Source organism: Aphis gossypii, chromosome 1, assembly GCF_020184175.1.
Source record: "Aphis gossypii isolate Hap1 chromosome 1, ASM2018417v2, whole genome shotgun sequence".
Classification (NCBI taxonomy): domain Eukaryota; kingdom Metazoa; phylum Arthropoda; class Insecta; order Hemiptera; family Aphididae; genus Aphis; species Aphis gossypii.
This window is the reverse complement of record NC_065530.1, coordinates 46,749,963-46,776,674: the sequence shown is the minus strand read 5'-3', so window position 1 is coordinate 46,776,674 and position 26,712 is coordinate 46,749,963. Positions and strand designations below refer to the sequence as shown.

Below are 26,712 nucleotides of genomic sequence, written 5' to 3'. Positions count from 1 at the left end.
TAATTTAATAACTTAGATTTTTCCGATTTAATTTTAAATACAATAAATTTTATAATTTTAATCACGTTTAAACAGTATATTTACCTATAACTATAGTCAAAACTAATTCATTAATATTATTATTGTTATTTAATCACGCTGTATACAGTATTTTAAATAAAAATAGACAAATAACTATTAATCTTCGGTTTAATATTTAAATTTAATTCAAACATATAGTTGCTTATTTTTCTAAACATTACTATAGTCAATGTGCATTAGAATGAATAATAATAGAATGTTATTTTAGCATAAATGATATTATAATTTAATAAATAACTAATAATAACTTTATAAGCTCCAAGTGATGATTGAAAAAAATTAACCGTTTTATTCCTCTCCGATTTTACTTCAAATTTGTAGAGTTGAATTTATTGTTATTGTTAACTGTTAAATTATAACTTGACGTTGATTCAACTGAACTGACTAACCAAAATTATTATTTTAATATGCCCTTTTTTGCTTTTACATAACATGTAGCATAATAATATTAAAAGTTTTACATATAGAATAAATCAAACGGGATGCCATGTTATTAATTGATGGTATTAAAATTAGGTTGGGGACCACTAAAACATCTGAAACAATAATATGTATCAGCTATTCAGTCAATCAAATAAGTGTTTTGAGATTGATACTAACTGGTAGTACGCAGATACGTCCATGATTATTATTTATTTGTACATCGTTATCGCATTAACATATTTACTTTATAAATACATTTATATTTTACTGCAATATCGGCCAAATATTGAGTTGAGAAATTAGAGAATTTTACATAAGGACTACCCTATTATATATATAATATACATATCATTATATTATATTTTATTTCATAAAATATACACACTTAAACGCCAATATATTGTTATATAGGTAGGAATTATAAATGTACATCATCAATGCGCATTTCTGTCGAATAACTGTTGCCCGAAGGGTGGTATGGGCTGTATGGTAATTGGTAAGTATTTTAGTTGTTATGATGTTCAGGCGTAGGTAGTCATATTCGCTTGGCAACCACGTGTGTAACTACCGTAAACACAATGTGCGGTACGTTTTCTGGTTGCCTATAAATCACCACGCACTGTTCATGTTAGCGCAAGGATTTTGTTCCGGAAAATATCAGTGTGGAAAATCGCGGGTCGTCGACATGTCCGAAGAAGACGTGATACCTGGTAAGAAAGGCAGCTGATCTGCATATGTATATATATAATATTATATTATCAACATTCTATATGATTCAAATTCGTCGCAATAAAACTATTATGAACCTGTTTCATAAAAGTTAGTTAAGATCCGCGAGTTACATTGCAACGATGGAATATATTATTATTAATAATAATAAATATTCAATAAATCAATATACTATATAGTAAATATTTTTCGGCAATCATTTTACATTTATTATTAATTTCGAGTGTAAAAGTGTCAGAATATAACCATTTCACCAATTTTTCAATTTGTCACACATTATCTCCTTAAAATTAAATTACATTAATAAACTATACATCTACTGACCAGTTTTTATATTATATTTAAAAAAAAACATCTTCCATAACAATCTAGATGACTCGATATTGCGAATTAAATCATATAATAATAAAATGACACCCATAAATCTATGCTTTTATAGATAAATAAAAACAATAATGTTTTGTAAGAATTATTCGTTCATTGTTGGTTTAGTATAATAAATATATTAGTATAAATTCATAATAAAAAGGTAAATTCCTATTTCATTTTGATGTTTTTATAAGAATAAATTTTTATATGTCTGTAAATAATATACAAATTTTTCATGTGTTGAAGAAAAAATTGAAAAATTATAACTTTGTCTATAAATTTGTTGGTTGTTTGGTTTTAAATTAAGTATGATTTAAGTTCGATAATAGAAGTATAGTACATTGTTTTTAGTTAGCGAGAATTGTCTTCGTTTTCCCCTTAAATTACAGGTGATTAAATCAATATTAAGTATATGCCTACCAAAATAATAATAATTGTGTAAAATAAATTAAACTTTGAACGTACCTTTATTTATTAAAAATCAATATTTCTATTAAGCACAATATTATTTGTTTAATAGGTACCTACATAAAATAAAAATGTATAAAACTTTGAACAGAAAGTAGTAGAATACGTATTATTATTACGTATAGTGTCTAATGTTTATATAAAATAAATAAAATATGAAAAATGATGAGTAAACTGATTATAATTTTTAATAGAATTATAAAATAAGACTGTACTTCAAAAACTCCAAACTTATTTCTTACAATATAATACATATCGTTTGTTTTTTTCGAATCAACTATGTCAACAGAGCACAATTATTATATAAACATTATAAAATCGTAATGTTTCGTAATGATTATGTTTTATGTTGTCAGTTCCTAATACCGGGAAACATTATAATAATAATACGTAGCTCTGAAAGCGTTAAAATTATATGTTACACACGGCTTTAGGGGTACGTTTACGTGTAGATGCCATCGTGGTTTTTTATGTACCTAATGTTAAACCACGGTAGAAAAACTAAATAATATATTTTATGACAAAATTATAATGTGAAATTTAAATCGTATTTCAGAAACCGGAGCTGTTTTCACGTATGGCAAAAGTAGTTTTGCAGACAATATTCCGAGTCACTTTTTCATCAGAAACGATCCAGTGATCGAAATAAGTTGCGGGGAAGAACATTCCGGAATCGTCTGTAGTAAGATTTCGTCATTTCGGGTTACGAACTTTATATCCGCGACGCCGTGAAAATTTTCGTTTTCATAAAAATTTAGTACCTATACGAAATAAACTTTACACCACACATCATTTTGTCCGTCAGCGTTCAATTTGCGTGTATATAAGGTGATCCATTTAAGTGTCTACAGTTGTTATTTAAAAAAGATTAAAACTATTTTATAATAGTTATTCTTTACATAATTTTATGTCATTTAAAAATAACACTATTTTTACACTTTTTATCTGTTTCATTTTTTTTTTTTTTTTTTTGTAACTTATTTTAATGAGATAACACATTTTTAATTTAATACTTCTAAGAAAAACCTTTTCGAAGTATTTTGATACAAAAACATCAAATTTAAAACTAGTAGTTATGTTATAATCATCAGTTAATTTTATCAGTATTTAAAGCTTAGATAAGTTCAGTAAAGTCAAATAAGTATAGCCTGGTAAATGTCGGTCCACTACTTTGGTCTACTAAACTTTAAGACACTAAAGAAGAAACTATCTAAGTATAAGATACTAGATAGTCTGATAGTTGTTATAATCATTAAAAAGTTATAAGTTACAATATACAAAGTAGTAACTGGCCATCCCAGTTCGTATTCAATTACTACAAAAAATATTTTTCTCCGGAATATATAATTATATATATTTTTTCAAATTTGTTTTTTCGAAACGACTATCAGCAGGGTCTATTTATAGAAGTTTTTTCACTTGGAATATGAAATTAAAAATGTTTGTTGTCATTAAAAATAGTAGGTAAAAATAAATAATTTAAAAAAAGTTTATATTTTTTTTAAATAATTAGATACTGCACAAACTGAAATGGATCATCATTAGAGATTGGATTTTAAAGCATGTGCTTCTTTTTTATATACATGAGATAGAAATCTAATTTTTTTACATAAATTAGTTTTACGTCACTCTAATTCAAATAGGTAAACCGATTTATTTTTGCTTTTTTCAACCCCCCCCCCCTCCCTATGCGGCATGTGGCTTTTTCTTTAATAAATGCATAGATATCTATATGAATATTGATAAGTAGCGAATATTTTTACATTTTACATGAAAAAAGTGAAGCCAGTTTTAATCTAATAGTATAAATATAAAATGAATGTGATAAAGTTATTAATTAACCAGTTATCATCATACAAGAATCTTTGGTTCGGACGTTTTTAATGGCCTCCCTGCGGTCAAGGTCTGTGCACGCCTATGATTATACATAGTTTTCGAATTTTAGCAGGATTTGACTTGCGCACTTTTATTTTTAAATATGCGGTTTTTGTACATTTTGTGTATATTGTATTAAATGTATGGCTCTCTTGACCAATATCTGAATTATTAATATTTATTCCATGTCGTAGTGTACTTGTGAATGTTATTATTATCGTATTCACGTTGCACCATTAAATCTTCATGAATTATAACCAGGGTGTGTTGACCTTAACTGCTACACAAAGCTTTGCGATAGTGTGTGTCGTTTTGAATTAAATTTCCTGTGAATAAAATACTTTATAGATAATATACTTAGTCAAATATGTAGGTATGAAGAATAATTGTGTAAAATTACTCGAAATAAAATATTATAAATATTATTTTAGCCAGACATATTTTTTAAACATTTGAAATTCACGCACCGACAAAATATTATAATAATATTATATTGGTTTTGATAAGCTATCCATTAGATAATTATTATTTATGGTAACACGAGTACCTCCGCTCTGTCTTGGTCACTTATTTTATTAACTACGATTTCAAACACAAACGAGCGTTATAAATTATTAAAATTATATAATCTGTCAGCTATAATTAATAATTGCAATGTATTATAATAAACAATTAGTATATAATTATATACAAATAATAATAAAAATAATAGTAATAACTTTAATTATAATATTATTAATATAATTACGAACGCGGCACTTACTCGGTGATAACTTGATCGGCGGCATAGTTCGAGGGTGCTCTAACCTCCCATCAGCCAATAAGTATTCTGAACGATACGAAAATTTAAAATTGAGTCAACGGCTAGATAATATATTATCTCAGACAATTCCCAGTAAAACATTCATAAAAACATCCTGGAATAATATATTTTGGATCGAACCGTTGCACCAATTATAATTATTAAAATTATTTATTTTTTTTAATTTATTATTATTATTCATATTTTATAGACAAAATGACCAATGATTATACCAATAGCTATATAATATATTGATCATATTATGTAGTATTTGTGTACAAATTTGAAAATTAACCGAAAATATGCTTATTATATGAAATATTTGGTTTGTATTGTACCTATAAAACCTTTTCAATACACCATTTTTCGTCTCTCAAATTCTTCATTTTAATTTGGCACTGATCTCATCTCCGTGTATTTTCGGAGGAATATAATTTTCCTCAATGTTCTCTATAGTGGACCATGGCTAACATGTAAACATTGTTAGTTGTTACCAATTCCACCAATAGTTTCAAATAGCCAGCTTACGGCTTATTTTTTGTAGTTATGGACAATAACCTGGTTCTAATCAACCTAGAGTTTGCGTCTCAATAGTTTCTGTTATCCACACTTATTCTTAATTTTATTTTTTATACGTATCATTTTTACTGTTGATATTGACTCCAAGGTCTAAGGCATATAATTAATAAAACAGAAGGTAAACAGAAGTTTATTATAATATACACAATACAATATAATATGAATAGACAAACTTCTTTTGATAAAATATAAAACAATTTTAAAATACTTTACAGGAAGTAATATATATATATTATATTATATTATTATTAAAGTTTAATATTATAATAGTCTTATAAAACTAGAAATCATATATCAACTTTAAAAATACTTAAGGTTTTAAAGTTTTAATAAAAGAAATCTAATTTTATAAGTTGCCACGTTTTAAAAACATGAATTTTTAATCGATAAATTTGATTATTCATTTTTTATATTCTACAAGATAAATATTATCGCGTGATAGGGATAAATTAATAACTATTAAAAATATATATAACTACGTAAAAAAAATATACACGCACACATATTGTAATTGATAGAATAAATTCAAATAGTATTTTGTTGTTGAAATATAATATATGATTGAAAACTTGTTTTTTTAGAAAACGGAAGAGTGTTTTGTTTTGGAAAAAATAGTTTCGGACAACTTGGCCTAGGACATACGGAAAATGTTTACAAGCCTAATTGCGTTAAAAGTATGGTCTGGACCCTTCGACAGGAAAATTAATGTAATCGAGAATATTTTTATAGGTTTAAAACCAGATAAGGTGAAGCATATCGTCTGTGGACGGTCACACACAATTGTTTCAACAGGTGATTTGTATACATTTTAATTATTCAGTAATTATTATGTAGCTTTAACTAGTTAACTATAATCGCGCAATGAACATAAAAAATTATTAATTAAAAATATTTAAAAATGTTGAAGAATGTATCGATGGCAATAAGTAAAGTTAAGATATACATTTATAAACTTAATATAAAAATGTATGAATTCTAATTGAAACCTTATATATAACAATACATTAAGCTTTAATTGAAACTATTTAAATTATCTTGTTTAATTTTATTATTTGTTTTGTGTGTACAATTGTAAAATTTAACTATGAGATTTAAATTTATTATTAAGAATACATAAAATACATTATATTATTTAAATTTATCTCTAAGAGGTTATTTTTATATAAAAATGTGTTGGCTTGATAGCAATACAATTTTTTTTTCATGCACATTTTCCAAAAATAAAAAACTCTAAAATATTCTTTACGCAGACAATCTGCGAACGTGCGGATTCGAACAAATTTCAGAAAGTATAGTCTTAACAGAGTTCTGTTCTAAATCATTTTTTGAATATATACATTTTTTTGTCGATTATATCATATTATTTATGACGATTTTTCCAGTTCTTAAGTGATTATATAATATTTATCTTGTTCATTACTAATATTCTTTTATATTTATTAAGTAAGTACCTACTATTTAGCGTATAAAACGTATTGCTTGGTTTACCAACGATTCTCAAATCCATATTATTATATATTTATATTAAAACAGATAAACGTAAAAAACTTGTTTAACTAAAAGTTAGTAATGCCAAAATATACACGACGTCAAGACCTCGGATGGGTGACCGCTGTTCGCTGTAGATATATGTTTAGAAATATTAGTCACTTCGTATAAATAATACCCACCGGATAAAGCTTTTTGTTATTTGCACGTACTGCAGATGACCTACAGTCATGAACCAATTTGGCCGTAGTCGTTATATTATTATATTCAAAGTCCAAACACATTTCATCTAATTTTCTGACGGCTTAATACTAATACGTGTATTATTAAGATATAATATGCTCTATAGTGAATTATGTACTAAGGTTATGGATTTTATATTGATTAAATTGTAATTAAAGTATTTCACCTTTGTTTGTACTTTTGCATTGTTTGATTATTTTATATTATAGGTAATACATTTATTATATACCAAGATACTACAAGTTATGTAACCTTATTTTATATTAGAATGTACACTGTACAGCTGTAGTATAGTATCTATGAAGCTACAAAATATTCTATTATAAGAAATCTAAAAATAAATAACGTTGTAAAATTAGAAAAATTCATTGAGCTCCTAAGTTGAAATGTCAATAAAAAATATTGACTTAGATTTTTTAGATATTTTTTTAAATTAAATATAGTTTTAAAACAATATTCATTAACTAAAAAAAAGGTAAAAGAAGGTGGAGAAGAAGAAAAACTAATACTTTGAATTAAACTGAAATTAGTTAAAAACGTTTTAAAATTAAGTATTATTTATCTCATTTTTTAATAATATATGCATCAACTAATACATAAATTATTAACACTATAGTAGGTACAGTATAATTTTATGTTCTACACAAAACAATCAGTGAAATGTAATAAGCAATGACAAATTATACGAACTATCAGAAATAATTTTCTTAAGCAACAATTTATCATTGTCACATTTTAGCCTTTTGGTATTAAAAAAGTGCTGTTGATAATAATTATATGTGTTATATATTATAATGATAGTCTTTTATTGGTGTTCTAAGAATAATTATTTTCTTTTTTGTCAGAAAATAACATTGTTTATGGATTTGGCGATAACAGCGACGGCCAACTCGGACTATCGGCATCAGAGGTGACTTACAGCGACGTGCCTATTGAAGTTACACGTTTCAACGATAAGAATATCATTCAATTATCAGCCGGATCCTATCATACGGCGGTTCTTATAGGTTTTAATTATTTTGCATAAAATTATTGATAATAAAAGTAACATTAAATATAAAGATCACAACATAGGTGAACATAAGGTAGAATCGTGATATTTTTATATATTTTTTTTTAATTTTATGGGTTAAGCCTTTTGTAGTTTTACATACAATAAAATAATAACCTAGAACAACTAAAATAAAAATATGAATACATATGGTATATTATGGTAAGTGCTAGAACATAATAATGTAAATATATAGAAGAAATTAAATATCAGTTTGAAAATATATGTATAATGTATATAAAGCTTTTATTCTAAAAGATTCGTGCGACATAAAATAGAAATCAATACCTTAACAAATCGATTATATAACGAAAATGCTTTCGAAAAAAATTAGTCTGTACTTACATATTTATTTTTTTTATAAAAAGAGTCAAAATATAAATTAGGTATTATTTTTTGATTTTACTACAAAAGCAGTAGTATGTTTGCTATAAAAGCGCATTAAGTTTAAAAAAGTCTAATCGTTTTAATATAGGAAACTAGTAACAATATATGGGCACTATCTACTTTTAAAGTCTGCACACGTCTATGATTTTCAACCAGAGAATTATTCAAATTTTGAACTCATATCAATGATCAAAATTATTGAATTAGACTTAACAAGAGAACGATAGACCTTTTTTAGTGTATTCGTATGGAATTTTGACTAATGGAAAATCGAATTTTTGTTTCCGTCAGAAAACGGCGATGTTTACATCTGGGGCTCGAACAGAGACAGACAACTAGGATTGAATTCATTGGACGCTGATTCGGTCAACGTCAGTGTGCCGACCATCGTGCCGATTACTCTACCTGTCGTGTATGTATCTTGCGGACACATTCACACAGCATTTGTCACGAGTAAGTAATTCATACTTGGCAAGTAACAAGATTTTTTTATGCATACCTACTTCTATTGCATATTATATAATAAGACTATCAATTAGAATAATAATAGTTTATGTGCTTTCGTTATATTATATTTGTTAGTGAAAGCCTGTATATTTTTTAAATTGTTTAATATGATTCGTAAGGAAAAACTTTTCCGAAGTTTTTTATGTATAAATATCGAATCTGAAACAAATATTATTTTTTATTATTATTATTTATAAGCATCTATATAGTTTAGATTAGTGAGTGGGTCATCAAATATTCTGTGGGATACAGTTTTAGACTTGTTGGTAACGAAATCTCGTAGGAGCAGGCGCTATAGAATATTATTGTAATACTTAATTGTTATGGGAGTCAAAGAGAATTGACCAGTTAGGTATGTGAATTATAAATACGGGGTACTATTTATTTTATAGCAAATCCGAGAATCCCTTAGTGACACCACCGTAAGTTGGCAAGTTGAATATAAATTAATATAAGTACCTATATTTATTAATATTTACTATTTAATATTATAACGATGGTGGCTTACAGAAAACGGAGACTTGTATACGTGCGGCGATCGAGAGTATGGAAAACTTGGCCATGGCTTGTGGTCACTTAGTCGAGTCGATACAACCGAGAAGATCGTTAAAGTCGCTTGCGGGGCTAACCACACGATTGCATTGAATGGTAAATAAAATCATCACTAAAAACAGAACAAAAATCGTTCACTACTAAAAGGTGCTGTCGATCTATATGAACTCTCAGTCATACGTAATAACATATAAATTATTCACACATACGCCTATAATTTTAGTAGATAATATAATATAAAAAAATGTATAAATTTCAATGTCAAACTGACCTTATAGATGCGGGAAAAGTCTTCGTTTGCGGTAACAATGATTGTGGACAAATAGGTCTGCGAAGTGTTACATCACAAGGTCATCTGTACCCTTGTCCCATTACAAATGAACCGATCGTTCAGATTGTATGCGGCCAGAGCCACAGTGCTTTTATTACCGGTAATAATAGTTACTATTTACACATTACTCCTGTGTACCTGTATACTGTATAGGTTGTGCTCTAATTTAAAAACGATTTTCTATTCTTTTTTTTTGTTTTAAATATACTCTCCATCAACGATTTCAGTTAATTTGTTTTAATTCAAAAAATATTACTTATTAGAACATAAATATATAAGACAAAGTAATTAGGTAACTGATTTTATAAATTAAAAACGAAATTGACAAAATACGTTAAAGTTATAGGTAAAATCAGAATCAGCGGATTAGCGTTTAACAATATTAATATTCGTTTATATTTTTTTTTTTAGTGTCTGGTCATAAGAAGTAAAAACATCTGTATTTTGAACTTACTATAATTAATACTAAAAAATAATAAATCTTCAAATTCCTGCAAAACACTCTAATTATTCTAATAATTCTATTATTAAGTACTAAGCATTATAACTTTGACCTATACGATTTTGAATATTTAAGACTTAACGAATATTATATTACATAACTATAATCAATACTAGCTGTTTAAGTGTATACCTACTATTTTTTCTGTATAATTAACAAATTATCCAATAATAATGAAAAAAACTTTAAAAAAAGTTGTCTGTTGATTAATTGTCTCAATATAATTCGTTTTACATTATTAAACCACTGCATGCGAAAGTTTATACAATACAATTTTAATAGTTTTTAAAATATTTTTTTGTATTTCCCACGTAATTACCTTATGTAAATTATATCTAGTAACTATAACTAATGTAATCAAATATTTATTTAATTATCGTCTCAGCAAGCGGTAAACTATTTATGTGTGGTGATGGAAAATATGGAAAGCTCTGCATAGATGACAATCAAATAACAACTCCAACGCTAGTATTGGCGTTCGTAGACAAAAGTTTAAAAGTACAGATGGTAAATTATTCATTATAAGTTAATATATGCATCAGCAGATATTTGAAATATCCTAGATTAGATTGTAGTGTTTTTAATTTTTTATAGGTCAGTTGTGGAGGAAATCATACTTTAATTCACGCCGAGCCTTTCGAAAACGATCTCTCCAATAATAGTTTACAACAAATAAAATCGTCTGACACCTTGCCTCCATTAAAGGTTGTGAAAAAGATAATCGAAGAGCGAAAAGAAAATATTGAACCATTTACATCGATTACTTTAGCTAATGATAACGATTCTGAAGCATTAAACGTAGTCAAAGAAAGCGTAAAAGTAATGACTAATGTTATATACGATTATTTTTTATTCCCGGTAATTATGTATAATATTGTTTTTTTTTTATGTATTAAAATTATCAGGAAATCAACACAAATATGATCGATCAACAAATTAAAGTGGATAAAAAATCGTTCAATGATATTATACCAAGTATCTACACTATCTAAATTTATAAATTATATACCTATACATTTTATTGTTTATTTTGTCTCTAAAATTATATTTTGCAATATTGAGTTACTTAAATGACCTTTAATAATGATTTTTGTTAAGAGAAATTTTTAAAAATATTATTTTGGAAATTTGAAATAATGATATAATAAAAAATAAAATAATAGATATACGTAAGTTGGTGGTAGGTTAGGTTATTGGTAGTGACTAGTGGGCAGTGGTATAACTGAGTAAAAAATAAAGAAGGGTAAATAATTTATTCACCAAAATTGATTAAATTACTTACATAACCTAATTTTTTGTTTTTACACACAAATCTTAAAATAAAATTTATGATATAGGTACAGTGTTAAGACCTAACTTATAGAAACAAATTTTAGGTATCCATATCGTTAAATAATACTAAGTACAAAAGAAAAAATAAGTTGATTAAAAAAATACAATAACTTTTTAAAAAAAAAATAATGTGAGGGACAAATTATGAAATAATATTATTGGGTAATTTTTGTTTACCCAGACAGTGCGATGACATTTACGATACAACATATTATATAAAAGGATAATATTAATGTAAAATAAATGTACTTAACACAATAATCAGTAAATAATAATGCTTGTATGTTATACAATTTATAACATGAGACATTTAATGTCTATTAAATACGCTTATTAATTATTATAGGAGATTTAAAGATTTTTACTGTTGGAATATCTGGAAGGTGGCTAAATTTTTTTTTTCCTCCCCTACCGAAAAAAGTACCGTGATATTGCATTTAATATTTTTAATATTGTATCTTATCAATTTTTTATATTTTCTGGATTTGACTTGTTATAATTTATAACAAAAATAATAAATAAATATTATAGTAGATATAGTTAAATATGGCATTAATGCATTATATTTATTACATTAATGTAGGTATTATAATGCTTACAGTGTACATTAATCAAACGTTATAATATTCGTGTTTTTTAGCAGGAATAAAAACCACAAATATAGATGATAAATCGACAGAAAAGGAAGTAAAAAATACAAACATGTTGGTAACTAATGAGAAAAACGAAAAAAAAATTGTAAATAAATCAAAATACCCTAGAAATGAGAGAGTACGGGTAAGTTTAATGACTTTTAAAACACGTGAAATTCATATTATATTTTAATTATTGACAACACTATTATTGTTTTTCATTTCAGTCTCGCTTGTGTATAGTCATTTAAAAAAAAAGATACATACTTATTAGTTGTTAATATAGTTATTACAATATATTATTATCATATACATATTATATATTTATAATATAAATTATATTACTTGGATAATTTTTAGTTTTATGTATTTACAATTTTAATACTGACTATGTATAATGTTATTAATATGTATTACATTTAATCTCATTGTTAAATTAAGATTTACATAGTATTTGTATTACTATATTATATTCATTCATTTAGACATACTTTAAACATTATTGTTTTGAGTGAAGGCTGTTGATTGATTTTTTTTTTCAACATTGTTCTAAATAGTTTTTACAGTTTTTAGCTTAATTTTCAATTGTAGATATTTATATCAAAGATATTATAATATCCGTTTTAAAAATATTCTTCTCAAATGTTAATTTGCAATATATACGGCCATACGGATGTACGTGTTGTTTACAAAGTAAATACAGATATCATACTGCAATGACACACCTTCGTTTGAATTTACAGTAGGTAGGTATCAGGTATTACAGCATATTATATAGCAGTCCCTGCATGTACTATCTGAAATACTAATCAATAAATTTAATGATAAATAACATCTCGACTGTCTAAAATATACTAATGTACATTGTATAATAAATAAAACGTGTCACATAATAAACAATTGAAATGTTTTTTAAATATCATTTCATTGTCAAATTTTGTTATAATTCGTGCCATTATGCAAGTAATAAAATTATAATATTGCCGCGTCCGAAAAAAACGACATCCGCAAACGCTTATCGCCGTGATGGGAATAATAATAATTTTATGTTCGGCGCCAATTACTATTTATATTATTATGAATTATGATATTCCGTGTACATATTACGGCCGTAGTCCATTTGGCTCCCATTTTCCTAAACGGCTCCCGTTTTACTAGAAGATGAATTTCCAAACGACTCCCATCAAAAAGGTTTTACGAACAGGTAAATTTAAAAACGGCTCCGATTGTTGTTTATCACAAGTTCATTTTCATTTCATACTGACTTAAAACTGTCTCAAAATATTTTTGGCCCAATAAAAATACTTGAAAATTTAATACGACGTTCCTCATATATGGGTATATACTATACATCTACATCTTACTACTTTTGTTTATACTTTATACCTTATTCACTGCTAAATAAAACCGAAATAGTCAATAGAATAGGGAGCCTGGTGCCTATGGATTTTTAGAAAATAACTAAACGTTTGTAGTAATTTTACTTATTTTATAATATATTATTATAATTAAATCTATGTATATTAGCATATTGTGTAATTGCGTTATCGCCTGAGTCGGGCCGACTACAACGACAACCAATTATTATTATATTTTTATATTATTTATAGATTGGGATGTTTCGTTATCGGCGTGTGTAGATCACGACAACAACGCTGACTAATAACTTTTTATCGTTAGATATCCATTCCTTTTTTTTAGCCGTCCGCCAAGTTAAGACACTGTATTATGTCAATGCAAAAATCCTAAAATAATTTTTCTTACAGCAAATTAAAATATATTATCATACAACATATTATTTTATTTTTATACTTTAGGTACTATTTCTACCAAACTAGGATATTTACAAAAAATAACGATTTTTCCGCTTATAAATTATAATTTTAAGTAGAATACGATTCCGTACGCTACTTATCGACAAAGCCTTTTCAACCTTTTTTATAAAACAATTTGGTACACAATTTTTATGCAACGTTGTCACACATCTGTGTGTTGTATGTGTAACATACTAACATAATTATTATTAGAATTATTAGATAGTTTATTGTGATATGGTACTTAATAATATTATTTACATAATATATTATTATAGAACATGTTAATTATTTTTGTTCTCATGATTAGTTTTATTATTATGATAAAACAAATACTATTGACTATTTTTCACTGTAAAAAATATTAAACGTTAATTTTGTACGTATTGCATTTCGATGGTTAAAAGGCCAAAAGTTGTAAGTCCAATTTTTCTCAAAATCGTTTTATTAGTCTATTGGGTTAATCTGGGTCATCTTTTTGATTCGGTAAAACATTATACGTCAATATTTTAATTAAAACATGTTTTATTTATACTTTAATTTTTATGATTTTAGCGCAAGTTAGGTTTTTTTAGTGCACACATATTATAACAAGTCCTAAATTAACGAGACATGCAATCAATATTTTACCCTGGTCTAAATATTAAGCGGATAAATATAACAAGTCCGGATTTGTTACTTTTGTCAAAAACAATTCATTCAATTTTGGACGTGTAATGTTTTAGATAATATTTAATTTGTTAATCTATCTTTAAAAATGTGATATGTCCGGACGTATTATTTTTTAGAAAATCTATTTTTAATACATGCCGTTGTAATCACTGATGATACGTCGATGCGTCAAAATAATATTATTTTTATCGATAATAATAATATGATTAATATGATATTAATATTATTAACATTTAACATATTATGTCTCTCTTATAATTATTATCATATATTAAAATAAATGATTATGTATGGTATATCTGTATGTTTCTTACGTTTAAAATGTGATGTCTTTAATTAGCATAAAATAACAGGTTTTATTTGACTAAAAAATTGATGAAAACACTACTTTTTATTTATTACAATAAATACATTTTTTTTAAAATATTTTTTCATTTTTAATCTTTTTACGACAATAATATTATTTAGTATATCAAAAAATAAGTCTAAAATAAATTTTAACTATTTATACTATTGATTAATTAGAGTTTATATTAAATTAACAGTTTTTAATAAGTCCATCAAAAACTCGTATGTCCATTGTAAAAGTATATTTTAATTGCCATTTATAACAAGTCCCATTTAAGTTTAAAAGATACATTATTATTACGTCAACAAAAGCATTTAATTTCCTGTCTTTGTCTAACACACGCGCAACATAAGAATTCGACGTGTTTTTTTTTTGTCCAGCGTACCGATTGATTTCAGAATTCTTATCGCTTTACTGTATCAATCGATACGTTGGACAAAAGCCACGTCTGAATTCTTATGTTGCGCGTGTGTTAGATAAAGACAGGCAATCATCGTCACCGATCCCCTAACGTACTTCTGCCGCCCTGTAGATTGCAAATACCAAAGCATAAAAACTATATTATTAATAATAATTATAGTTGTGATTTACAATGATTTTCTTATCCATATTTTTTTTTACATTGTGAATGCGTGTGTCGCAGGGTGGTGGGTGTAGCGCTGTGTGACAACGAAACGTCAACAATAATCACAACCATTTTTTATTACTTTATTTGTAAGAATACATCTCGACTGTTCAGTCATTAGTTATTAGCGTTTCGACTCATCGATATTATTTAACAATTTTGAAATTTCGACATCCATATTGAACAACAACCACTATACATATATAGCTACCCAAAGCGTAGACTTGGCAATTTTATTACTGTAAGTACATTTATAAATTGTTCATGTTCTTAATAAGTTATTTTATTTTTATTTAATTAGTAAGTAATTGGTGATGTAATAAAGTTACAAATATTTTATTTCAATTTTATTTTTATAATATTACAAAATAATAATAGATTAACGCTTGGTAAATACTAAAATACCTATTAATATTATTAATTTTCTGGAAGTAGTGTGTACGTTAAATTAACCAGCCCAACTTCACGTATTGACTAAAACACTTCACCAATATTTTTCAGTCCAAATTTAAGTTTCAAAATTTGATTATTAACCATTTTCAAATAACTGATAAAATACAGTTGTTGTACTTTATTTACTTAATTTCTTAAATTGTTAAGTTCCTTTATGTCCAAAAACTTTGAAATTGGTATCAAAAAATAGCATACTATTTACGAAAATTTTGTCAATTTTCAATATTTTACTATTTCAATCAAATAAGGCTGTTACTTGTTTACGTTAAGAATAGTCAATATGCCGTATACATGGTGTTGAGCTTATATTTCCATTCAAATAATTAAATATTTTAATTGAGTGTTATAAAACATAACTTTTAACGTTAACATCAAAAGTCAATAAGAACAAATAATAATTATTATATTTATAGGTACATAATTGATAATAATAATAATATGGTATAAAAAATATAATAAATAGGTTCTGTTAATTTATCATAATAATCATAATCTTCTTACTTTTTATAGTTTTGTATTCGAATAACAATAGCTAGGTAGTAGGTACACTCATGATAAAGTAACTGATAAAGTGTGCTATTGATTTCAAGTTTTTATAGTATACAGCAGTTTTAATTTCTGTTGTAATACATAACATGATAATTGATATTAATATTATAAATTATAAATAATTTCGATAATTTAACTGACGAATCACTTTAAAATAGATCTACATAATTGTATTTTATTTATATTTTACGAAAAAAATTATGTTTTTCTGCTTATGAAAATATTACTTTCTGTCTAAAATTAATTTAAGATATTTTCAATCGATTTAATATTGACTAAATAGTATATATACTACGTCTCACAACATTGGTTTTTAAACGGCGTTTCTTGTATTTGGATTTTGGAGTACTTGGTACATGGTATTCCGACAAAATTTTAAAAATAGTGAAAAAAATTTTTTAGTTTCATTCTTTGAACATTTTTACTTGTATGAACTTCCAAAACACAATGGTAAAAGACGTGTATACAGGGCTGAATTTAAGATTTTGACGCCAAGTACAAATTAAATCGTTCACCGCTCCTCCCTCTAGGGCGTATTTAGATATGTTTGGGTATTTTTAATATTTAATAGGTAATAATAATAATAATAATAATAAAATAATTTTAGGACTCTAGTATTTAAAAATATCAATACACTTAAAAATAAAAATGTATTAAACAACAAATTTTCTGAATTAAAACTCATATTAACACTTTTTCTATATTTCTTGTGAGAAAACTCTTCAATTATACCGTTGTAATCTATTTTGGATATTATATCTGCGTCTATATCTACTCATGACTGCTAAGCTATTAAGTCTTTCTTATCTAGAACTTCAGAATAAGATCTAAGGTAGGATTTAATTCTTCTCAATGTCGAAAATAAACGTTTTGTAGAAGAATTACAATTATGGGTGTTTGGCGCTTTCACATAATATTAATTATTAGGTATAAGACTAAATATTGTAAACAGTCATCAGGCCCAAATATCACATTAAATAATCTAAATATTTCTTTAATACGTTCAATTATATTTATTTTATATCATTTACCAATTGTATTATAATAATATATAATAAATAATAATTGACAATTGTAACATTGACTAAATATGACCAATACGAGTATCTATCAATATATCATTATGTAATAAATTTTATTAAAAAAAAATGTAAAGTATAGTTTTATTTTACATATTTACGATCTATAATGCTCCGCAAAAATCTAATAAAATTATAAATGTTCCGTGGTCCTAAAAAGGTTAATAACCACTGATCTATGATGGCTAAATAATATAAACAAAGAACAGTGATTATCACTTATCAATGTGCCATCATGATTATTAGAATTTATTCAACATTTTATACCTCTTTACTACTGTTCCTAAAAACTATAGCCACCTGGTACAATTGTACCCATTGTACCCCCTTAAATTCGGCTCTGTGTATATAACAATAATTGTGTACTGTATAGTGTATAGACTATATGTATAGTCAATAGTGTATATACTATATATTATAGAATCATTTTAGGTTTTATTGGTTTAATTTACTAACATGTATGCAAATTGTTTTATGCTATATAATATGTATTGTTTAATATATTAAAAAATGTATGTAATTATTGTTTTATTTTACGTCTGTGTTTCTCGAATACTTTATAAAATTTTAAGTGACCCGTCATTCGAAAAAAAAACCCAAGAAGGCTAGTCATAACTTACTAAGAAATAAAATTTTCAATATCAATATAAAAAGAAGAATTTTGGTAAAATATCGTTTTTATTATTATTTTATATATAGGTATATATCATTAACAAGTATACGAAAAAAGTTCTTATTGACTTATAACTTTTTTAGTGGTTTCAATAGTTTTAAAATTAAATTGCAGTGGCATTAATTTAGTATATACTATATTGTAAACAACGCGTCATCATTTTTTTCTTTCTTTCTTATGTTTGACATATTTTTTATCATTACTGTGAATTTATAATATCATATTCATAATTTATTAAATAGTAAGCAATAAGCATTTGATCTTTGGCAGTCAGTATTTACTGAATACGCAATACAATCTATCTGTTTAGTTTAGTTTTCATAATAAAAAAAGCGGGCAAGTGAGTACCGCTCTGCTGTACATTAGGTGGCGTATGGATCATTATTATATACTATAGGAGTGTTAAATTTGAATCCAATGATAGTTATCATTGTATACGAAAAACGATTCTGAACGAAGATGATTTGTCAGCCTAGGATATAATTTCTAGTGGTTGGTGAAAAAGGTGGTTTATGTTTTAATGGCCTGAATACAACAAAATTTAAGTTCTTTTATAATAATTGTAAGTTAAATTTATGAAAAACCTTGTATTAAATTTTCAACTCTTAGCTACTTATACAAAAATTTTTATGAAATATACCTACAAAATAATTTGCAAATATTCATGGTTTTGACGAATTTTTGTCATAATTTGAAGTTCAAATGCTAATAAAAAAAAATTGTGCCTATGTATTCTTATAATTTTTTAATCACTATAATAATAACTTATGAGGAACTTTGCATTAAATTTTCAAGTATTTTGATAGGGCCAAAAATATTTAATCGACACATAAAAAAACAATTTTCAGAAAAATTGAAAATTTCAGTTGTCTATAAATAGCTCAAAAAAAAATCAAAATATTTTGAAAATTAAATCAAGTAAATAAAATGCCAATCTAAATAACTGGTAAAATTTTCAAGTATCTACGACTTATACTTTTTGAATAATAACAAATATCAAAAATCGTTTGAGGCTAAACCGTTATTTAGCGTGGTTTTGTAAAAATTCAAATTTCAAACACTCATAAAATTTTTTTGTCTGAATCCGGTAGAGTTTTTTTTTACAGATATTTGAAGAAAAATGTATGGAGAACCTTGTACCAAATTTTCAAAACTTAGTTATAAAAGAAAAAAATTTTATGATTTTTCAACTTCAAAATTACTTGTAAATTTTCGCGTTTTCGACAGATTTCGTAAAAATTTGAACTATAAACTCTTATAAAAAAAAATTGTGACTAACGATTTTTAATTTTTTTTAGCTACAATAAAAACAACTCATAACGAACCTTGTATTAAATTTTCAAAACTTTTTGGCCATCCAAAATTTTTTTATCGACACTTTAAAAAAAATTTCTCAAAAAAATCGAAAATTTCAGTGGTCTATAAATAACTCAAAAAAAGTCAAAATTTTTTGAAAATTTAACTATATACAGATACTACTGACATTAACATTTGGTGAAAATTTCAAGTATTTTCAGTGATTAGTTTTTGAATTACAACCATAAAAAAAAATCGATTTGGTCGAAAACTGGTTTTGCGTAAAAATTGCCGTTTTTCCGTCATTTTTTTTTTGTTTTTCTCGATTTTTTTGAAAACTGTTGGAAAATGTTAACTTTTTACCTCTATAATGCACCAAGGATATTCACTTTTACATCGGAAACCACCCCCATGGGTGGTTGAAATTGGAGCATTATTTCGACTAGTTATGCTGTACAGACACAAAAACAAAAAAAAAAAAAAAAAAAACACACACCATTGTAAAATCAATACATTCATCACTTCGTTCAGAATCTAAAAAATATAAATAAAAGTATATTATACTGCAAATTGTATCAATGCCGGAAAATAAATATTAGCATCAATATGTAAATTATTATTATTACACATGTAAAATGTAATTATTCAAATCTCTAGTCCCCCACACTATAATAATAAAATACTTATCTAAGTTAATATTTTCATCACAGACTAAAAATATTTGATAAACCACATTAATTCATTTCGATCTATTTCTTTTCTATGAAACCGTACGGCATGTTTTTTCTTTTGCATTAAAAGTTATAATATTAGACATCGAACCTATTTATATTACAGTCTTTTAGACATATTAATATATTATTTGTTGAACAATAATAAATTTATGTCCATAAAATACTTTATAGTATATACATAAGACAATTCCGATTTCAACAACTGCGCTGCTGTAAGACCTGAACAAACTGTCTTTTTTTACAAACATTTTGTTTTAAGTTTTGTATTATTATTATGAAATGGATTTATATATAAATGCATATTATATGTATTGGGAAAAGCATTTTGAAATCTAATGAGAATTGTCCCCAATTTGTATCATTCTTATTAAAATAACACTAATTGTGTTTTGCATATTTGTAGTGTTATAGATAATGAATTAAAGTTTACTATTATGATTTATAGAATTATAGCCTATATATTTTGTTTTTCGACGTATTTTCACTTTAAAAGTCACAAATATTGATGAAATCATGACTGGTCGTTATTGCCAAAGATAAGATGACACAATCATACTATACAAAATAATATATTATACAAATTAAATTAATATAGATAAATTCGTCCTTCACACACAACTCCTATACTAGATAAGGTACTCCTATATTATTAATAGTGAATCTCTCGTATCAGTTTCCGCCATTTTGTCGTTAGGCAAAACATTACATTTATTATACAAAATGTATTAAGAATAACATCGTTTGTAATGTTAAAATAAAATAATAAATGTAAAATTATTTAAATAAAATATATATGCTTATATATTTTTTTAAAACAACAGGTTTAGAAATCATAAAAAAAAATACAACAAAGTTAATATTTACCATATAAAATACCATATTATAATGGCTACCAAAAAACTTTCTATGTAGAAATCTGTGCAATCATATAAGTTCAAACTTTCAAAATTTGACTTTTTATACTTTTAACACCTTTTTATATCTTTTTAATAATTTTTTTTATAATAATTTTAAATAAAATGTTTTCAAATCAATTTGAAGAACATACATTTTAGCACATTTTAGTATATTTAGGAGCATATTTAAAGGATTTTTTGTGCATAAAAATCCGGTCCTAATCATTATTATTAAAGACGAAAAATTTAAATGTTCATATAATACATAATATAGTATACCTAGTAGGTACTCATGATACAATTATAAACCGCTGTTTAATCACAAGCGGTTAGTCTTAACGGGTAATCTTAAGTATACACTTGGGTCAAAAATATATCCATATTTATTATTTTACATATTTTGCTTTTCTATGTGTGGACTCTGAATGTCTGTTTAAATAAAATCTTTTTTTGTAGCATTTTCACTACACTCAATATCTAAAATGTATATATTATGCATTATAACGATTCATTAGATGTTATAAAATAAACTCCATTGTATATAAGTTTAATAATGCAAATAGTAACATTACAATTGTTTATTAATTCAAGTCATTACTATAGCTTAAATATTAAACTATTATACTTGTTTAAATTCTAATTACTAAATATATTTATTTTTAATTTTAGATTTAGACGGCACGAAATTAACAATGCAGTCTCTTATACAAATTGTGAATAAGTTGCAAGATGTTTTTTCAGTAGTTGGTGAACAGCAAATCATTGACATACCACAAATTGTAGTTGTGGGAACACAGAGTTCTGGTAAAAGTTCTGTGCTAGAAAGCATCGTAGGAAGATCATTTTTACCTCGAGGAACAGGCGTGGTTACTAGGGCTCCATTAGTTATACAAATGATTAGGTACACAGAAGAAACAAAAAAATCTATGCTGATGTCAAATAACATTGAGAACGATGAAAACATAACAGAATGGGTAGAATTTCTACATAGACCAAATGCCTATTATTTTGATTTTGATTTGGTACGCAATGAAATTGAATGTAGAACAAACATTCTAGCGGGATCCAATAAGGGAATAACAAAAAATCAAATTATATTGAAAATTCACACTAATCGTTACGATCTGACTTTTGTAGATTTACCGGGTATAACAAAAGTACCTGTAGGAGATCAACCTGCAGACATAGACGAACAAATACAGAAATTAATTATTAGTTATGCAGAACAGTCTAATTCTATTATTTTAGCAGTAGTGACTGCAAATACGGACCCGTCAACAAGTGAAAGTCTTCAAATAGCAAAGAAATTGGATCCAGATGGCATCAGAACTATAGCTGTAGTTACAAAACTGGACCTGATTGATGAAGGAACACAACAAGACACGAAGGATTTACTGTGTGGTCGCAGGATTCCGGTAAAATTAGGTATCATCGGTGTGGTGAACAGAAGTCAAAAAGACATCGTTGAAAATAAACCAATGGACGCAACACTAAAGTCAGAAACAGAATTTCTTAAAACTAATTATCCTGATATATGTACGAAACACGGCAACAGAGCATTAACTCATACGTTACAGTTGGTATTGATAACCCACATTAAAAAAGTATTTCCTAAACTTAAATTTGAACTTGAAGAGTTGAAAAATAAATTGGGAAAGAAACTTTTGTTACTGCACACACCCGAGAACAACATATCATTTATAATAGAACTTTTAAAAGATATCAGCAAATCGTACGAAAATGCTGTAAATGGAAATCAAGACGATGTTTCGGTCGAAGAAATTATTGGTGGGGCCAGTGTCGTTCAAATAATACAACAAAAATATTTAAAGACAATAAATTCCATTGATCCGCTTCAAGATTTATCAGATGAAAATATTGCAAAAGCGTTATTAAATGCATCAGGCATCAACCAAAGTACTTTTGTGAACGAAAAGGCGTTACAAAAAATATTAAAACGACAATTAAATAACTTAATCGAGCCGTCATTGGATTGCGTTGAATTGGTGCGCAATGAAATGTTAAACATATTTAATTCGATTGACATCAGTTTGTTGGACACACTTAAACGGTACCCACAGCTCGACGAAGACGTAAGTTTAGCTCAATTATATTATTATATTGTAGTTAGCTACAGTCCATTAACATAATATACCTTTGTGATGATTTATGCACTTAAGAATGTTTATTAGTAAATATAATTATTACTTAAAGGGTTGTGGTTAAATAATTTGACAGATATTATTCTATATTTATAGAATCAAATAAAAATTAAAAGTATAAATATAATAATAATATATTATAATATATAATTTTACAAATTAAATTTATATAATTTGTTCATTATCACTCTTTATTTTATTTTTTTCTGAATTTATTCTATCCTAGAATAAACAGTTATTGAATAATATTATTATTATTTTAGGTGAGAAAAGTTTTTGATAAGTTGTTAGAAGAAAATGTGAAAAGCATTAAAGAATTTATTGCATCATACATAGAATCTTATCAAGAATGTTTAGATACATCAAATCCAGATTTCATACTGGAAATTGTTAATTCAAACAATACAATTCAAGAAGAAATTCTCGCTGCTGCAAACATAAATAATTACAATTGTAATAGCGATAGTGATTCAGATCGTGGTTGGAATAATATGAGCCGGAACAAAAAAGGCAATGAAAAAAAGGTTGAAATTAAAAGAATACAAATGTTGAATCAACTATTATCAGGTCTTAATAACAATGACGATGATTTAGAATCATCTGAACAAGTAAAGTTACATAGAGATTTAAGTATATGTTATTTTGAATACATCAGAAAAATTGTGCGGGACTTTGTGCCTAAAAGAATTAAACACAAAATGATAAATTCATTTTTAAAAGACCTTGATAAGCGTTTAAATCAAGAAATATTCCAAACTTATTTAATTGATAACAAAATTGATGAAGTACTTTTAGAAGATGAACGTTTTCAAGAGGATAGAAAAGATGTTCTAATCAAATTGGATGCTGTTAAGAAAGCATTAAAAAGTATGGTTGACATTCAATATTTTTAATCTATTCTCTAAAAATATATATATTTTTTTAAATTCACAATAAAATTATAATGTTTCTAGTAGGTTATAATAACTAATTATAAATAGTTAACTATATTTCTAAATTACATTTTTCTAACATAGGTACCTAATATATTATATTGCCTTTTTTGCTCAATATATGCTAATTTATATGCTCATAAGTCATAAATCATAATGAATAATCATAAATAATTAATTATATTTCTAGATTATATTTTTAAAATATAATAAATAGGATTTCTTTTTATGCTCAACTTTAAGTAATATTCAAATATATAAGATACTTGTATTCTATGTTACATGCGTATTGTTATTTATTTAGTTAACAAATGTAGATAGTTAGCTGTTTATTGTCGCCGAACCTTTACAATCATAATTATTTTCGATTAATAACATTATATAGTCTATAATATTTGGTAGGTAAAACTTGTAAGACGAATAAACTCTAACAGCACTATCTATTTTTTGTGAACCCGTTACATCATAATAATATGTTAATAGCATTAAAGAAGAATGTAGTTGTATTAATAATAAAAAAAGTTATTAGTAGTCGAAAAATACATTAAAAAAAAAAATAATAATAAATAATAAATAAGTACATGTATTACTTTAACTATCAGCAAGTTAGATATTAAGTTTGAAAATTTTGATACAATTAACCTTAATTTTCAACGATATTTATATTACTGTTTGTATTATTTCTTTTCCGTTAGTAATATGGAATCGGTTGAACTTGAACTATATTTTACTAAATCACTATTTATATAATTATAATTAGGTTATTAACTCATAACTTATAAGTTATAAATTATTGATCAATATCGACGGTAGACATACCATAAAAAAGTGTGAAGAAGCTCGTTATATTATATAAATTAAATTAAATTTTTCCAAATTCAAATATTTAAAAAATTGAATTACATATAGACAATGATAATAATAAATAAATTAATACTTTTTGGTAGAATGTTTTAAGTTTATGCTGTTATATTTTTTTAGTATTACATCACTATTTCTAATATCGTTTTACGAATAACTGTTATTTTTCATATGAAAATACAATTACCATTTATTCTTGTGAAATCATTTGACAATCATCAGTGAAAAAAGAAAAATGTCTAAAAGAGTTATCGTAAGTCTATTTTATGTTTTATTTTTTTTTTTTGTTATTAGAACCTTTAGTTAAAAGTTAAAACTATGACAGTTAACAATTATACATTAAATTTATATTTATTAATGCATACCTAGGTAATATTTAAACATACATCCGTTAGAAATACAAATAATATTCGACATTTAATTTATTGTTTTTTTGTTAGAAAAGTTGTTATAAATACATGAATTTTACAATATTTTTTCAATTTAAAGATTTCAAGATTCCAACAAGTTTTTCGTCATATTTTTTTAATATTATCTTTACATTTATTTTTCATATTTTACATTTGTTTTTGGACATATTATTAACAACATAAGATGTTTTTTCGGAATTTCGAATTATTTGTTTGCATATTATAGAACATTGTTTTATATGTTATTTTTTTAGTACATTTTGCCTTTTTTATCTTCTACAATATCCAGGTTCTAACAAATAGTGATAATAAGTGATATATACAAAATTTAATTTATATTAGGTTATTAAATAGGTACTTGGATTTAGAGTCTTAAAAATAATAAGTTATAGATATCGGCATGTATGTTTGATAAGAAAATAAGGAAACAACTAAACAAGTAAATTTGATAGGTTAGGTTAGTTTGATAAATGTTACAAAATAAGATCATTTTAATTGACTGTATCTATATGATTGAATAATTCAATATATACATATTATGTTTGTTTGCATGCAAGTATAATATACTCGTTTGAATAATAAAACAAAATCATAGTGCATATTTTAATCATGTGGACTAGGCATGTCAAACTAGTGGCCCGCACGCACGCGGGCACGCGGCCCTTAGATCAATTTTTTGCGGCCCACCGCTACCATTATTAATGGGCAAAAAAATAGAAATAAAATAAAACATAAGTTATAATAACAATAGTAACATTAATTCTCTATCGAAATTTATAATGATTCAAATTTAAAAAAGTCGGCAAGTGGGTACCGCTCTGCTGTACATTAGGGGGTGGGGTAGACCTCCGACTAG

The 26,712-nt window shown here is 25.6% G+C and overlaps 2 protein-coding genes across 3 annotated transcripts; both read left to right on the top strand.

Annotated features, from left to right (window-relative positions):
• The first annotated feature begins 1,003 nt into the window (after window positions 1-1,003).
• On the top strand, window positions 1,004-13,276 carry LOC126551294 (X-linked retinitis pigmentosa GTPase regulator-like). Of its 2 annotated transcripts, none has more exons than XM_050204254.1 (13): window positions 1,004-1,214; window positions 2,627-2,752; window positions 5,908-6,000; window positions 6,056-6,118; window positions 7,903-8,064; window positions 8,787-8,948; window positions 9,513-9,650; window positions 9,833-9,985; window positions 10,773-10,894; window positions 10,982-11,206; window positions 11,293-11,362; window positions 12,363-12,496; window positions 12,579-13,276. In XM_050204254.1, the coding sequence occupies exons 1-13, from the start codon at window positions 1,130-1,132 to the stop codon at window positions 12,600-12,602; spliced, it is 1,557 nt and encodes a 518-aa protein (XP_050060211.1). In that variant the 5' UTR covers window positions 1,004-1,129; the 3' UTR covers window positions 12,603-13,276. The 2 variants fall into 2 exon arrangements, with proteins under 2 accessions (XP_050060211.1, XP_050060208.1); XM_050204251.1 differs by having other exon boundaries at window positions 1,008-1,214; window positions 12,360-12,496.
• A 2,434-nt stretch (window positions 13,277-15,710) lies between these two features.
• Window positions 15,711-25,151, top strand: LOC114129057 (dynamin-1-like protein). The gene is made up of 3 exons (XM_050204221.1): window positions 15,711-16,052; window positions 22,161-23,584; window positions 23,917-25,151. Exons 2-3 carry the CDS (start codon window positions 22,184-22,186, stop codon window positions 24,544-24,546), a joined length of 2,031 nt encoding a protein of 676 aa, XP_050060178.1. The 5' UTR covers window positions 15,711-16,052; window positions 22,161-22,183; the 3' UTR covers window positions 24,547-25,151.
• Window positions 25,152-26,712: the final 1,561 nt, after the last annotated feature.

Excerpts from the sequence above, each read along its gene's own strand:
- LOC126551294 (XM_050204251.1), top strand. The coding sequence starts at position 1,130 with ATGTTAGCGCAAGGATTTTGTTCCGGAAAATATCAGTGTGGAAAATCG. Across the intron at positions 6,001-6,055 it reads CAAGCCTAATTGCGTTAAAA|GTTTAAAACCAGATAAGGTG; the intron begins GTATGGTCTGGA and ends ATATTTTTATAG. Across the intron at positions 6,119-7,902 it reads ACACACAATTGTTTCAACAG|AAAATAACATTGTTTATGGA; the intron begins GTGATTTGTATA and ends CTTTTTTGTCAG.
- LOC114129057 (XM_050204221.1), top strand. The coding sequence starts at position 22,184 with ATGCAGTCTCTTATACAAATTGTGAATAAGTTGCAAGATGTTTTTTCA. Across the intron at positions 23,585-23,916 it reads ACCCACAGCTCGACGAAGAC|GTGAGAAAAGTTTTTGATAA; the intron begins GTAAGTTTAGCT and ends TTATTATTTTAG.